This window comes from Vulpes lagopus, chromosome 21, assembly GCF_018345385.1.
Source record: "Vulpes lagopus strain Blue_001 chromosome 21, ASM1834538v1, whole genome shotgun sequence".
Taxonomy (NCBI): Eukaryota; Metazoa; Chordata; class Mammalia; order Carnivora; family Canidae; genus Vulpes; species Vulpes lagopus.
The window spans coordinates 41,410,919-41,427,671 of NC_054844.1; the positions used below are offsets into that span (position 1 = coordinate 41,410,919).

General features: G+C 36.0%; 1 protein-coding gene across 1 annotated transcript in view; it reads left to right on the top strand.

Moving 5' to 3' along the window:
• The first annotated feature begins 711 nt into the window (after window positions 1–711).
• The window catches only part of LOC121479921 (la-related protein 4), a 52,210-nt gene continuing 36,168 nt past the window's right edge, over window positions 712–16,753 (top strand). The window contains exons 1-7 of the mRNA XM_041735970.1: window positions 712–866; window positions 1,509–1,661; window positions 5,420–5,495; window positions 10,484–10,620; window positions 12,294–12,397; window positions 15,342–15,452; window positions 16,539–16,592. Of these exons, the coding sequence (XP_041591904.1) occupies window positions 1,532–1,661; window positions 5,420–5,495; window positions 10,484–10,620; window positions 12,294–12,397; window positions 15,342–15,452; window positions 16,539–16,592 (612 nt within the window). The 5' untranslated portion in view covers window positions 712–866; window positions 1,509–1,531. The remainder of the gene's footprint in view (window positions 867–1,508; window positions 1,662–5,419; window positions 5,496–10,483; window positions 10,621–12,293; window positions 12,398–15,341; window positions 15,453–16,538; window positions 16,593–16,753) is intronic.

The window sequence follows — 16,753 nt, forward strand, 5'->3', positions numbered from 1 at the left end:
CTATACACCTAACACGAGACTCGAACTTGTGACCCCAATATCCAAGAGTTGCATACTCTACTGAGTCAACCAGATTACTGTTTTTGACTTGGGAAAAATTTCCAGTGATAGAATCACTCAGACTCAAAGGTCTCTCGTCACAGCATAGATGGCAATAAAAATTACGTTCTCTGGAAAATATTTCTAGGTAACTCAATTTGCTGTAAATACACAATAATGCCAAAGATAGTTGAATAGTCTGAATAAATTTTATGACCTTTGTAAGTAGATTGGGATAAAGCAGCATTTTATGTTAATTGTTAACAGGGATAATATTTTTTGTTGTATAGGTAGCTAAGTTTTATATATGTACATTTCAAGTCTGTCTCCTTAAAAAGATTTATTTTCGGGGCACCTGGGTGGCTCAGTGGTTGGGCATCTGCCTTTGGCTCAGGTTGTTATTCCAGGGTCCTAGGATCAAGTCCCACATCAGGCTCCCCATCTCCCTCTACCTGTGTCTCTGCTTCTCTCTGTGTGTCTTTCGTGAATAAATAAATAAAACCTTTAAAAAAATTGATTTTCAAGATGAGCCCAAAATTTTAAAATATAATTTAATACTTATTATTAAGTTACTTAGTATTATTGGGGTTTTTTTTCACGTTTAAAATAAAAGTCATTATTTAAATTTATAATTTTAATGTGCTTTTAAAATTTAAAAATAGATCCTTTGATTATTTAGCAGGTAACATCTAAAGGAACTGGTTTAAATCCTAATGCCAAAGTATGGCAAGAAATTCCTCCTGGAAATACCGATGCCACTCAAGTAACTCATGGAACTGAAAGCTCTTGGCATGAAACAGCAGCCACATCAGGGTCTCATCCTGAGGGTAAGTCCTAAATATTTCATCAGTACAAATCATAATTTGGTTTAACATATAACCAAACCAGTTTATAGAACTTCGGGGTATATCTTTTGATTATTTGATTAAATATATTTATACATGCTTAACATGTATTTTGTACACAGTTCTTACTTATTTTTAGTATGAATGGATTATCACTAATTTCAAATAGTAGCTCTATCTTTCGGTCTAGCATTTAACCCATTCATGATATGGTAGTTATAAATTAGTTTTGATATACCATCATTGGCAATGCTATTTACTCACTGTTTAACTATGGGTATAACTTAACTTCTCTGTGCCTGTTTCCTTTCCTTCTATAAAAACATTAATAATTACTTTTGGCATAGGATTTTCTGAGAATCGAGTGAACAAAAGTACATGAAGCTGCACAGAGTTAGTCCATAGCGCTATATGAGTTTAAACTATTGTTAATCATTTTAGCTTGACCATAATGGTAAACTTATCTCCCTCAAGAAGAAAACTCTTACTACAACCATGTGGACATTTTCCCAACTGATCAGATTCCTTAAAATATTATTATTATAGAAGATCTAGTGCCCAGGGTTCCTAAAGATAGGATTTAAAGAATTCCTATTTACTTTCAGTATGTTTTCTTTAATACAGGTAATACAGAGCTTTCAGATGATATGTGTAAAGAATATGAAGTAATGTATTCATCTTGCGAAACCACCAGAAATACTATAGGCATTGAAGAATCAACTGATGGGATGATTTTAGGGCCAGAAGATCTGAGTTACCAAATATATGACGTTTCTGGTAAACTTTATACTTTTATTGGTAAAATGAACATACAGTACACTAGTGTTTTTCCCCTTACAGTTTATCATTTATTGTTCTAATAAACCTTTGGCATTGATCACTCTGTTTTCTTATTTGAAGAGAACTGTGTGTTACTGAAATGCTAGGTTATTTTTATAAATCTGCTTTCAAGTGGACAAATGTGAAAATTGTGATTTGAAAAGAATATTTAAAGATCCTATTAAAAGATAATATGAAATTAAAGATAAAAGGAAAAAATAGTCAATATAGTTAAGAGACCTATGTTACAATTTTTCAGAGAGCCCAAGTTTCTTGGCATTGATTAATTGGGATAGATGCAAGTTGTCAATTTTCCCGTTACTTTTGTTAGTATGAAATGCATTTATAAATGTGAAATTGCAGGGATTAATTTTGAGAAAATGGCTGTATTAAAAACATTGTTCTGGGGATCCCTGGGTGGCGCAGCGGTTTAGCGCCTGCCTTTGGCCCAGGGCGCGATCCTGGAGATCCGGGATCGAATCCCACGTCAGGCTCCCGGTGCATGGATCCTGCTTCTCCCTCTGCCTGTGTCTCTGCCTCTCTCTCTCTCTCTCTCTCTCTCTCTCTCTCTCTCTCACTGTGTGCCTATCATAAATAAAAAATTAAAAATTAAAATTAAAAAAAAATAAAAACATTGTTCTACTACAATTCAACTTGTGAAATTTTTTTCACATTTATTTAATTAACAAGGGTAAGTACTTGGCTTGGACTTAAAATGGATAAGATATAAAGAAACTAAAAATGGACCATAGACCCCAACTACCTATCTTAATTTTTCTGATTTAAAGGATCTCTTTGGGGCAGCCCTGGTGGCTCAGTGGTTTAGTGCCGCCTTCAGCCCAGGGTGTGATCCTAGAGACCCGGGATCGAGTCCCACATCGGGCTCCTTGCATGGAGCCTGCTTCTCCCTCTGCCTGTGTCTCTGCCTCTCTCTCTCTCTCACTCTGTCTCTGTCTCTGATGAATAAATAAATAAATAACATCTTTAAAAAATAATAATAAGGGATCACTTTGGAAAATAAATGTAAAAAAATAATAAATTTTTAAAAATGTAATAGCGAGTAGTCTTTCTATTGCTGCTTAGTTCTGTGACTTCAGTCAAGATACATTAACCTTTGTCTCCAATTTCCTTACTTATTATAAATATTTGGACTGGATTTCTAAGTTTTGTCAGCTTCTAAATTGATTTCTGAAATGGCATAGGTGATATTCCATATAATAATTTAAGGTGGTACATTCTCCTCCCTACTTGTGGTCATAATATACCTGATCACTGGGTATATTAAACATAGAGTTGGTTTTAGTAATGCGGCAACTAGTTGATATTTTAATAAGTTTCCTGTAATGACATTGAAAAGTATCCTGTAATGACATTGAAAAGTGAAATTATTATTCATATTTAGCTAGCACATTGAGGTGGTTGGATTTTGTATTAGAAGGATTGGATGGCTCAGCAGTTTAGCACCGCCTTCAGCCCAGGGCCTGACCCTGGAGACCCAGGATCGAGTCCCACGTCGGGCTCCCTGTATGGAGCCTGCTTCTCCCTCTGCCTGTCTCTCTCTCTCTGTCATGAATAAGTGAATAAAATCTTAAAAAAAAAAAATAATAAGGGCAGCCCGGTTAGAAGGATTGCATATACATAGAAATAGTATGCTTCTTACGTGTTTTTTGTTTTTGTTTTTGTTTTTTTTAAGATCTTATTTATTCAGGGCAGCCCCGGTGGCCCAGCGGTTTAGCGCCTGCCTTTGGCCCAGGGTGTGATCCTGGAGACCTGGGATTGAGTCCCACGTCGGGCTCCCTGCACGGAGCCTGCTTCTCCCTCTGCCCGTGTCTCTGCCTCTCTTTCTTTCTCTGTGCCTCTCATGAATAAATAAATTTAAAAAAATAAAATCTTTAAAAGAAAGATTTTATTTATTCATTATTCATTTCAGAGAGAGAGCACCCAAAGCAGAGGGGAGGGGCAGAGGCAGAAGGAGAGGGAGAGATAGAGGGAGAAGGGAGCCTGAGGCAGGGCCAATCCCAGGACCCTGAGATCATGACCTGAGCTGAAGGCAGACACTTAACCATCTCAGCCACCCAGGTGCCCTTTCTTATATTCATGTTTAATGAAGTTAATCTAATACCTAATACTGCTTTGAATCTTGATTAGTAAGACAAAGTAGTAGCAAAATCAGGTGCAAAATGTATATATTTTTATATGCATTCTTTTGTCTGTATTTAAAGGAAATTAGTGCTTAGTCCCTAATGCTTTTTAAGAAGATGACAAATTACATGCTTTGAGTCTATAATGTTTTGTGTAAGATTGTAATAAAAAAGTTCTTCAGGCTTGAGTTCTGAAAGAAAAAGTCTCATAACCTGAGTTTAAATAACTGAAAGCATAAAGGGCTGTGAGAGTTGATTTGATCCTTTGGATGTTTGTTTTAAATATTCCTGGGGGGATCCCTGGGTGGCGCAGCGGTTTGGCACCTGCCTTTGGCCCAGGGCGTGATCCTGGAGACCTGGGATCGAATCCCACGTCAGGCTCCCGGTGCATGGAGCCTGCTTCTCCCTCTGCCTGTGTCTCTGTCTCTCTCTCTCTCTCTGTGTGACTATCATAAAAATAAATTTAAAAAAAATAAAAATAAAAAAAAAATAAATATTCCTGGGAAGGGACGTTTGGATAGCTCAGTGGTTGAGCATCTGCCTTTGGTTCAGGATGGGATCCCAGTCCGGGATCAAGTCCTGCATCGGGTTCCCTACAGGGAACCTGCTTCTCCCTCTGCTTATATCTCTGCCTCTCTTTTTGTGTCTTTCATGAATAAATAAATACAATCTTAAAATAATAAATAGTCCTAGGAAGATATAGTGCTCTACAATCAAGAAATGAAAAGAAAAAAAAAAAAGGAAGAAATGAAAAGAATAGGGCGGCCTGGGTGGCTCAGAGGTTTAGCGCTGCCTTTGGCTCAGGGCGTGATCCTGGAGACCCGGGATCAAGTCCCACATCGGTCTCCCTATATAGAGCTTGCTTCTCCCTCTGCCTGTGTCTCTGCCCCTCTCTCTCTGTCTCTCTCATGAATTAAAAAAAATATTAAGAGATAAATGTTTAAAAAATATGACTAAGAATCAGATTTAGTACCAATACAGATGTGTAGACATACATAGATATATATTCTAATTTGTTTAGCTAGTTTCTTCAAATTTAGATTACTATTACTTTTGTTCTTTGAGCTTTCATTAAAGGAATAAGTAGTTACACATTTTTTTTTAAGATTTATTTATTTATTTATGATAGAGAGGCAGAGACACAGGCAGAGGGAGAAGTAGGCTCCATGCCGGGAGCCCAACATGGGACTCGATCCCAGGACTCCAGGATCCCGCCCTGGGCCAAAGGCAGGCGCCAAACCACTGAGCCACCCAGGGATCCCCAGTTATCACATTTTTAAAGTATTTAAGGTAGTGTTTTACAGTAGGGTAGCCAGGTACCTTCAGTATTAATAGTGTTGTGTTCATTACTTGATAAAATAATTTTTAAACTGATCTGAAATCTATCTAAAGAAAGGATAGGTTGAAATTAGTTTGACTTTGTTAAAATTCAGTTAAGCTGAATTCTAAAAATAATACGGTTTTGTTGTGAATTTTAATTTGTTCATACTCTGTGACATATTCTGAGTACAATATGTAATGTTTACTACCTGTGATAATTTGGTATTAACTTTTTTCTCTGTTTTTTAATTTTAGGAGAAAGCAGTTCAGCAATTTCTGCAGAAGACCTAAAAGAATGTCTGAAGAAGCAATTGGAATTCTGTTTCTCCCGGTAACACTATTCATTTTTGTTTTTACTGAGATTTCTCATTTTTTTAATAGTTTGGTTAGTGGGGCACCTGTGTGGCTCAGTGGTTGAGTGTCTGCCTTTGGGTCAGGTCGTGATCCTGGGGTCCTGAGATTGAGTCCTGCATCACGCTCCCTGCGAGGAGCCTACTTCTCTCTCTGCTTCTTTCTCTGTATCTCTCATAAATAAATAAATAAAATCTTAAAAAGAAAAAAAAGAATAGTTTGGTTAGTAGATGTAAAATATCTGTGAAATAGAGTGAGGAATGGTGGTTTTAATTTACTTCAGTGATTTTTCGGGGGGAGTATATTCTTTAGTCTGTTTCTTAACTAAATTTAAAGATGTAATCTCTGATTGGATATACCAAGGATCTAGTCTTCATGGAAAGATAATGAAATACTGGATTGGATTACTTATGGATTGGCTCTTGGATACTTTTCCTAGGAACATATTCAGGTTTAGGATTCTCATTAAAAGTGATTATATTTTGGGACACCTGGGTAGCTCAGCAGTTGAGTGTCTGCCTTCGGCTCAGGGTGTGATCCTGGGGTCCAGGATCGAGTCCTGCATCAGGCTCCTTGCAGGGAGTCTGTTTCTCCCTCTGCTTATGTCTCTTCCTCTCTCTCTCTCTCTCTCTGCCTCTCCTGAATAAATAATATTTAAAGAAAAAAGTAGTTATATCTTAATGTATATTTTCAGTAATTAGCTTGTATAACGTGTGATCATGGAGTTATATTTAGCAAGATAGGTGGATGGGCATAGAATTTATGTTACCAGTGTCTTCTATTAAATAAGGAGTTCTTTCAGGCAAATGTTTCAAGATGTCTTTTCTTTTTTTTAAGATTTTATTAATTAATTTATTTTAGAAAGTGCACGCATGGGCCAGGGAATGGGGAGGGGGAAGGAGGGAATGTCAAACCAACTCCATCCTGATTGCAAGCCTGACATGAGCCTCAGTCTCACAACCCTGAGGTTATGACCTGAGCCAAAACTAAGAGTCAGCTACTTCACCAACTAAGCCATTGAGGCGCCCCTCAAGATGTCTTATTTATAGATAACAATTATGTAGGTAATTAATAGTTTAGATCTCATGAAACTTCAGTATTATAAAACCGCCCCTTCCAAAATAAATAGAAGTTTGGATATGTATGCAAAGGTAACACCTTCTAATTTTCTTATATGTGGTGAGTAGGACCAGTAAAACAATTTTTCAAGCTGGAAACCTGGATTTTATCATAAACTAACTTTTCTTTTCTTTTCTTTTCTTTTCTTTTCTTTTCTTTTCTTTTCTTTTCTCTTTTTCTTTTTCTTTTTCTCTCTCTCTCTCTTTCTCTCTCTCTCTTTTCTTTCTTTCTTTTGTTTATTTTTTAAGTAAACTCTATGCCCAGTATGGGGCTTGAACTCATGGCTCTGAGATCAAGAGTTTATGTGTACACCAACTGAGCCAGCCAGGCACCCCTAGGCTTCTTTCTTTATACATGATATATTCTTGACTCAGGTTTAATTGTTTTTTTAATTTTAAGATTTTGTTTATTTGTGAGAGACACATAGAGAGAGGCAGAGACATAGACAGAGGGAGAAGCAGGCTCCTCACTGGGAGCCTGATGCAGGACTCTATCCCTGGACCGGGATCAGCCCTAAGCCGAAGTCAGACGCTCAACCGCTAAAGCCACCCAGGCATCCCAGTTTAATTGATTCTTTATCTGAAATAGCCCCTCCCTTTTCCCCTCCTTTTTATTCTTTGACTTTATAATCTAGTACAGGATAAAACAATAAAATAGGAGCTTTCTGTCTTTAGTCATTTGTGCCTGTGATATACTTCTTTTTCTGTAACATACATGCAATAGTTATTTAAAAATTTTTGCCTACTAACTGGATCATTGATGTGTTTGCTTATATTTGAGTTTTTTTCTCTTGGTTCTCTGTCATAATTTCCTGCCTTTTTGTTGTCTTACAAATTTTGATTATATGCTGGACATTACATATAAAAGAAACTAGGAGCTGCAGGTAATGTAATTTTTCCCTTTAGACAAGATTTGAGCTTCTTGTAGGTGGAAGTAGATTCATTGCTTCAATCCATTCGGAAGTTGAGCTGGGTTAGGGCTGAGCAGCCACCTTAATTAGACTCAGTCTACCTCTGATTTATCTCTGTTCTTTAGGCATCACCTTTTTGTAGTCTTTTGACTTAGAAGTTGCCTGTTAACTGTTACCTCAATCCTGAAACACCAAGGGGAATTTAATCTTTTTCTTGAGAGGTTTGAGGTTAGCTCTTTAGTCTCTTAACCCTGTTAAGCTTCAAAACCTGGCAGATGTCTTATGGGGGAGACCTACTTGTGTTTGATGCAAGCTTTGTCCATCCCCCAGGAACTTCCACAAAACCACAGAGATATTACTCTCCCTTTTCAGCCTGACTTCCATCTCCCTCCTTAGAGCACAGGAAATGTCATATGGGGGGAAATCTGCTGTATGTTAGGAGCTCCTATGGTTGGCAGTTCACAGTGCCAATCCTGGGCAGCGGCCTAAAGCTCTGCTGGTTTCGCTCTGGCCCCGGATCTTTGAATGCCTGCAGGAAAGAAAGATGATCTTTCTGGAATTTAGTTTTGTTCTTGTAGCTTTTTTCCTCCATCTCCAGAAACATGGTTTTTGGAATTTAGCCAGGCTTTTTAGTTGTTGGAGTAGGTAGGAGCTCTGGTTTTTCATGATTTCCAACATCCTACTCAGAACTTTGATACTCAGTTCAAACCAACTAACTGTCTGATTGGTCTGTGACTCAACAAAATTGTTATTAGTGCATATCAGGTATTGGTCATGAGTAGTCAAATCATAGATGTGATTTATATCCATTACTTTGACTTCTGACAAGATACAATTTCTTTAAAAGTTTGACCAAGGTTGGGCCACGAGGTGGCTTAGTCAGTTAAGCATCTGACTTTACTCAGGTCGGGATCTCAGAATTGTGGCATCGAGCCCTACATCGGGCTCCACACTCAGCTTGGAATATGCTCCCTATCCCTCTGGCCCTATCCCAGTTTGTGCAGGTACTCATGCTCTATCTCCCAATAAATGAATAAAATCTTTAAAAAAAAAAAGTTTGACCAAGGTTTTATAAGAATAGACATGTTGAAAGTCAGAGTTGATTTAGGCTATAGCTTTTTAGTTGTATAAATATTTTGTGTACAGGGACACCTGGGTAGCTCAGTCAGTTTAGGATCTGACTCTTGATTTCAGTTCAGGTCATGATCTCAGGTTTGTGAGGTTAAGCCCATGTTGGGGTCCGCTCTGGGCATAGAGCCTGCTTAAGGTTCTCTCTCTGTCCTTCTCCTTCCTCTCCCTTTCTAAAAAACAAGAAAAGAATATATATATATATATATATATATATATATATTTTAAGAAAATCTCTTGATGAAAATGTTTTTACTATGTTCCTCCTTTTTTGCCAAAATGATTTTAACCTTTACTGGTGTCTTCTCTATTCTTTTTTGCCCCCAAAGCAACCTGTTGACAATTTTAATTTTTAAAAAGTAATTACTAAAAAATAAATAAATAAATAAATAAAAAGTAATTACTACTTTTAGTAAAACATGAATGCAAAGTCTTTTGCCCCTACTCTTTGCCAGGCACTAGGGCCTTGAAATATATTTTGAACAAAGATTCTTCGTGGAACCTGTATTCTGGCTGGAGGAGACAAAACAAACATACTTTTTTTTAAAGCATAATAACTTAGAAGTGTGCTAGGTGATAAGGTCTGTGGGAAAAAATTAGAGGGCAGCCCCAGTGGCACAGTGGTTTGGCGCCGCCTGCGGCCCACAGCGTGATCCTGGAGACACGGGATCGGGTCCCACATCGGGCTCCCTGTGTGGAGCCTGCTTCTCCCTCTGCCTGTGTCTCTGCCTCTCTCGCTCTGTGTCTCTCATGAGTAAATAAAATAAAATCTTTAAAAAAGAAAAAATTAGAACACTGTAAGCAAAGGAAGGGGAATCAAGAGTGCTTGGGTGGTTTCAGTTTTAAATAGGGTCATTGAGAAAAGGTGGCTTATAAGCAAAGATATGCTTTGCTTCAGAGATCTGCCATGAATAAGACATTATGAGACTATGATTTTACTTCGGTGTGTTACAAGATTTTATGTGTAAGATGGAAGTGTTTATATCTTTTTTTTTTAAGATTTTATTTATTCATGAGACACAGAGAAAAAGAGGTGGAGATATCAGGAAGCCTGAAATGGGACTCAGTCCTGGACTCCAGGATCATGCCCTGAGCCAAAAGCAGATGATGCTCAACCACAGAGCCACCCAGGCATCCCTGTTTATATCTTTAAAATAAAAAGTCGGGGGATCCCTAGGTGGCGCAGCGGTTTGGCGCCTGCCTTTGGCCCAGGGTGCGATCCTGGAGACCCGGGATCGAATCCCACATCGGACTCCCGGTGCATGGAGCCTGCTTCTCCCTCTGCCTACGTCTCTGCCTTCCTTTCTCTCTCTCTCTCTGTGACTATCATAAATAAATAAAAAATAAAAAATAAAATAAAATAAAAAGTCAAACATACTGATAAAAAATGAAAACATTCAGAAATTTTAAACCCCTTACAGTTAAACTCAAGATTGAAGCCATAATTTTCCCTATATGCATATTCTAACATCAATGATAAAGTGTTTGTAAGATGAAACTACACTGTATGTAATATTTTATAACGCATTTTTCAATTTAATATTAAGTTTCACTGCATATCAGTATAATTCTATAAAGTTCCCTCGTTCAGAACTTTTGGGCATGATTCAGAAACTTTCGGCAATTCAGAAATTTTCTGAAAGTTTAGAGTATACTTGTGTATTATGTATTTTCATAGTTCATTGTGTTATTTCTGGTAGCATAATCTTGTTTTCCTAGACTTGGTGACAAAAGTAAATAAGGCACCTCTTTTTTTAGGTACTTTTTAAGAATTGTTTGTTTTATGGGACTCTTCTGTTTATTCCTTTCAGAGAAAATTTGTCAAAGGATCTTTACCTGATATCTCAGATGGACAGTGATCAGTTCATCCCAATTTGGACAGTTGCCAACATGGAAGAAATAAAAAAGCTGACTACAGACCCTGATCTAATTCTTGAAGTGTTGAGGTGTATGTAAATCATACCTTTTAGCTTATTTTTAAAGTCAAAAAGCTAAATTAAATATTCTTTTGATTTCTGATCATACAGGGAATTTTTTTTGTTGGCTGTTTTTTTAAATTGTAGTTGACACGTATTATTTTCAAGTATACAGTATAGTGGTTCCACAATTCTGTACATTAAGCTGTGCTCACCAGGCAGGGAATTGTTAACTCCCTGTTTTTTGTTAATCTAGTAGTTCCAATAATTTATCTTTATTTTTACTGACTTGGTATATAGCTTCTCTATTAATTCTGCACTGTAGTGGTTCATCGTAATACCCACTTACTCAAGAGTAAGCAATTAAATCTCAGTTTTCTGGGCTTTTAGAAAGTCATATATTTTTTTTTTTTTTTGAAAGTCATATATATGTATCATTATCACATCTTGTGAATCATTCTGTTTTCAAACTTTTGAGCCCAGGTAAGAAGTACATTTTATACACATTATGCACACCACAAACCCACAGACAACTGAAATGGTAATTATTCAGATAAATACTAAATACTTGGAATTAACTTTTTTTCCCCTAAATTGATTCCACCACCTGTTAAAGAAGTGCAGTCTGTAGTGTGACAAATAACTACTCTAAAGTTTGATAAAGAATTTGAGGTTCTAAGCATATTTAATGGTGTTTGTGTCTTATAGTCTTATATCAGTATTTCTTGGTAATCTCTCTTAGGAAAATTATACCAAAGTTTTAACTGCTTACCCGAATGAAGGCAGATCTTCACTTTTATATGAAATGTGTCATTGAAAATGTTTAAAAGTTAAATATAACAAGTCCAATAATAGACTTAAATGAGCGTAGAGGCTTTCCATTCTCAGAGGGCTAAAAACATTTATGAAATCTCTAATTGGTTTGTGCAGTGGTCTCTTAAAACAAACCAGTCTTGTCATCAAAAAAAAAAAAATTTAACCAAGAGATCATTGGAATCCTCCATCTCTAAGGGCTAGAATCTAGTACTTACACCCAACTTTTCTTCCCTGTTTCTTCTGTTCTCACTACTTACCTGTTCAGAGAGAGATATGGCATATTATCTCTCTGAAGAGACTGCAAATAAAAGTTTTCACTATGTGGTACTATCTTCATTAAATATTTCCTCAAAGTCAGCATCTATAAGATGGCTTCTCAGTGTCTGTAATAGTAGGTAAGAATAAATATGTTAAAATCAAGGGGGAAATTACAGTCCTTTGAGTTTAATTCTTGGTTTAAGTGCTTCTTAAACTTGAATTTTAAGAATTTTTTTCACATGTCAGAATGCAGTTCTGTAAGCCAGTCATAAGAGTGGAGTGCAAATACACTAATTCTTGTTATCTCCAGGAATCCAGAATTCAGAGTTAAACACAGGATAATTACCTTGTTAGCTATGTATTATAGACTCCTAAAAGTTTTTCAACCCCAACATAGTCCCAAGACACAAAGTACGTGCCCTGTATATTCAAAGAATAACATTTGACAGTGTTTTTTGTGTATTCTCAAAATATTTTGTTACAGCTGTAATCTTTGGTTCTCCAATTTAATTTTTTTAAGATATTTACCTCTGTTAATGTATTCACTTGGAAACAGAAATGAATAATTTTTAATGGCAATATTAACATCTTTCCTTGTCACTTTTGGATGAAACACTTTTTTAAATTTCAGCTTCTCCCATGGTGCAAGTTGATGAGAAGGGTGAGAAAGTGAGACCAAGTCATAAGCGTTGTATTGTGATTCTTAGAGAGATTCCTGAAACAACACCTATAGAGGTAAATTATTAAGCGTTGTTAAAGATGAGTGTGTTCTTTAACTGTTTAAATTGAGTATAAACAAGGTATAAATCAGTGCCCTCATATCAGTTACTGTGAATAGGATAAATTTTGTTTTGTAAACTCTAAAACACTGGAAGAATGGTACAGAGGGAGGAAGACATAATTCCATTTTCTTAGAATGATAGACTGAGTATTGCAGTGTTACTAGTTGTCAGTTTATTGATTTGAATGGCAAGCAAAATATAAATAGGCTCTTTTGAGAACTTGAGGATTCATCTGAAAGAGTAAACTTAGGAATAAAGAAAAATAAGAATCAAGACTAATTCTCCTAGCTAGCAAATATAAAGCAAAATTGCAGGCATAAAGATGGTGTGGTACAGGTACAAGAATAAAATAACATTTGAATGAAACAATATAATCCAGAAATAGATGCTTATATAGTAATGTATGTATAACAACATTTATTTAATAATTAGGTTTAACCAAGTATTGTGCAGTATACTTTATGGTTACTTAAAGCCTAAGGTTTTGTTATCTCTGTTTCACAGATAGAATAACTGAGCCTTAGTATGGTTAAATAACTTGCCTAAGGACACATGGGCTGTTTAAATGGCAGAATCTGAGTTGAACTTGCTCTCTCTGATTCCAGAGCCCATGTTTCTTAACCAGTAAACCACAGAACTTTACACTGGTTTGCCATGTTAATGATAATAAGTTAGAGGGACACCTGGTTGGCTCAGTGCTTGAGCGTCTGCCTTCAGCCCAGGGCGTGATCCTGGAGTCCCAGGATGGAGTCCCACGTCGGGCTCCCTGCATGGAGCCTGCTTGTGTCTCTGCCTCTCTCTCTGTGTGTCTCTCATGAATAAATACATAAATAAAATCTTTTTAAAAATGATAAGTTAGAGATGAAGAGGAGTAATTAGTAACTGATAGACAGTAATTGGTCAACCATTTATTATTTATTTTATTTTTATTTTTTTAAAGATTTTATTCAGTTATTCATGAGAGACACAGAGAGAGAGGCAGAGACACAGGCAGAGCGAGAAGCAGGCTCTTTGCAGGGAGCCCAACGCGGGACTCGATCCTGGGATTCCAGGATCACGTCCTGGGCCGAAGACAGGCGCTAAACCACTGAGCCACCCAGGGATCCCCTGGTCAACCATTTAAAAAGAATTTTTAGACTCTTGCCACCTAACAAATTTGGCACATTAGTAGTTAATCGTTTTGCCCAGAGTCATTCAGTATTAACTCTCCAGAATGAAGATTTCCTAAACTTAGAAGCAGTGAGAAAAATTAGAAAAGAAACTGTCACTAGATAGATCTTCTATGTAAAATTATGAACTATATGTCAAAGTAACAAATTGAAAGGAAAATCGCAGAATGGGAAGAATTTTGCATTATTAAGAAACAGTATAGGATATATGAGCCAAACTGCCTAGGTATTTGAATTCTAGCTTTTACCTGTTAGCTCTGTGACCTTGGATTCAATACCTAACCTCTTTTGCTTTGTTTTCTCTGTCTGTTAAGTGGGATATTAAATACATAACTCATTAAATTTGTGAGAATTAAGTGAGTTAATATATAAAGAACTTAGAGCATTATTTGGCATGTAAAACCAATCAAAGTTTAGGTAGTATTTTTATAGTTACTGTAATTTACACTCTGAATGCATAAACAAGTCACACATGAAAAGCAGGAAGGAACAAGGCAGCAACATACTGTTCATTAAGAAAAAGTGAAGGAAGTGCAGATGACTAAGATAGCTCGATAAAGATTATATAAACGAATCAGTTCATTATTCATTTAAGAGAATTAGAAATATTTGGAGTATATCTGTGGATTTTTGAAGGTAGAGATTGGTGGGTGGCAGTCTAGCAGTTCCACAGATAGTTCTACAGAAATGTAATTCTGGACTGGATGAGCATTTTATTAATTAAACTTGGTGATATTTCACCACTTCTGTAGTGTCACAAAGCTCAGCCAGTTGCATATGTATTTATTTCAAGTAGTATTTGACCCAAGCAAATATCTCTATAAGTAGAGACATTCTTCTTTTAATTCAGTGCAGTAAAAATTTAAGGGAGTTAAAATACAGGTTAGACTTCACTGTCATCATGTTGATTGCCCCATCAGCTTAGTAATTACCTTTTTAAAAATGGATACCTCATGGTAGCTTGGTATTTTATGGGGCATTTTAACCTGATCAGATTGTTTATATATGGGAATTACTGGTTACTACTGAATTTCTCCTTGAACTCAAATAGGTATTAGACAGAATGGAGTTTGGAAGCATACAAATCTGAGTTTGAGTTCTTCTTTGTGACAGTGTGAGTAGGTTAAACAATTTGAGCTACCATTTCCTCAGTTGTAAAATGGAGATGATAAATCTTTTAAACAGAGTTGTTTTCATTGTAAATCTGTGTCTCCTGCTGCATGAATGTAATTTCAGTAGATGTTTCTTTTCCCTCTATAACCATTTAGAAATACTTAATACTGACTTCCAGTTATTTTCTTTCTTTTCTTTTTATGAACTATTTTCAAGCTGTGAGCTGTTTACACAGGTTTGAGTTTTTTTGGTAATCCTCTTTTTTGAAATACATGTATTTGTTTTAGGGTTCAGTTATGAAATTTCAGTTTCAATAATGGAAAAGTAAAGATACCTTTGCACAGAGTTCATGTTTGTGACTCTGATATAGACAGAGCAACCTGGATTGAATGAGGATGAGAAAATACTGACACCTATAAAATGTTAATGAAGGACCTTTTTTTTTCTTTCTTTCTTTTTTCTTTTTTTGGATAATGGCAGGTCTAGAGAGGTTTTACTAATAAGGGAAATTTCACTTGCCACTAAAAGTGAAATGCTTCAGTTTAGCTGATCTTAAAATTAGATTCTATCTCAATCATATACAAAATTTACACTAAAGTTTTCTCTTTTTTTTAGGAAGTTAAAGCTTTGTTCAAAAATGAAAACTGCCCCAAGGTGATAAGCTGTGAGTTTGCACACAATAGCAACTGGTATATCACTTTCCAGTCAGACACAGATGCACAACAGGTGAGAAGAAAACTTTTCTTCTGATTTGAAGTCTTGGTGGCAAAAAAAAAAAAAAAAAAAAGTAATGGTATATTTTAACTGAGAAATAAATGCTTACAGCAATATTTGTGAAGACTGTTGATCACCTTGTTCACCTTTTTGGTTTTGCTTAATTGGTGTCCTTTTTTATTGTGTTCTTAAAGCCTTTAGAGTTTCAATTTAAGAAGTTTCCTATCGATAAAAAGCACAATTTTAAAATTAAAAATTGGGAACCATGTACTCAGTAGTTAGTATTTTTAGTATATACATACTAGGCCTGCAATAAATATATAACTTCCTTTCTGATTTTTGGAATTTTGACATTAATGATTTTACTCTTACATGTTGTCATATCCAACTTAAAGAGAAGTAATATTCGCATTGAAACAAAAAAACAAAAATATCTCTAATAGCATTTTAAAACTGCTCACTGATTGGTTGGTTGATTTTTGAAGTAAACTATACCTCCAGTGTGGGACTCAAAGTCATGACCCCAAAATCAAGAGTTGCATACTCCACCAACTGAGCCAGCTAGGCACCCCACTGATTTTTTTTTTTTTTAATTCTTCATCTTAGAAAGCTGTCTGATTGAACCATTCTTAACTAAATATGTAGTGATATTTTGGGTCTGTTGGGTTTTGTGCATTTTTTCTGCAATAATCCATAGTAGCTAATCTACAGTAAATTTGAATTTTAGCTGAGGTGTTTTTACGTTTTCATTCCTTACCACCTGAATAATGGAATTGATTTTAGAATTTTTTACTGTTTAGCTTGGAGATAGTTACTAAACTCTACCAAACTCTTAATAAAATAAAATAAAGATGGCTTTGGGGCACCTGGGTGGCTCAATGGTTCAGCATCTCCCTTTGGCTCAGGTTGTGATCCTGGGGTCCTGGGATGGAGTCCCGCAGCAGGCTCCCCACAGGGAGCCTGCTTCACCCTCTGCCTATGTCTCTGCCTCACTCTCTGTGTATCTTATGAATGAATAAATAAAATCTTAAAAAAAAAAAGATGGCTTTAATGAAATGTTTGAATGCTAATAAAAGCTCCTTTCTGCTTTGTTAACAGGCTTTTAAATACTTAAGAGAAGAAGTTAAAACATTTCAGGGCAAGCCAATCATGGTAAGAAATGTTTCTAAGTAGAGGCTAGTGTGAAGCCAGAAAATTGTTGTTGCTTGTCTGTTTGAGAATTTAAAAAACACATTTGGATATTTTATAAAACCTGTCATGATTTCAAAGAAATTTCATATGATGAGCTAGAAAATTAGTTGTTAGGGTAGCAA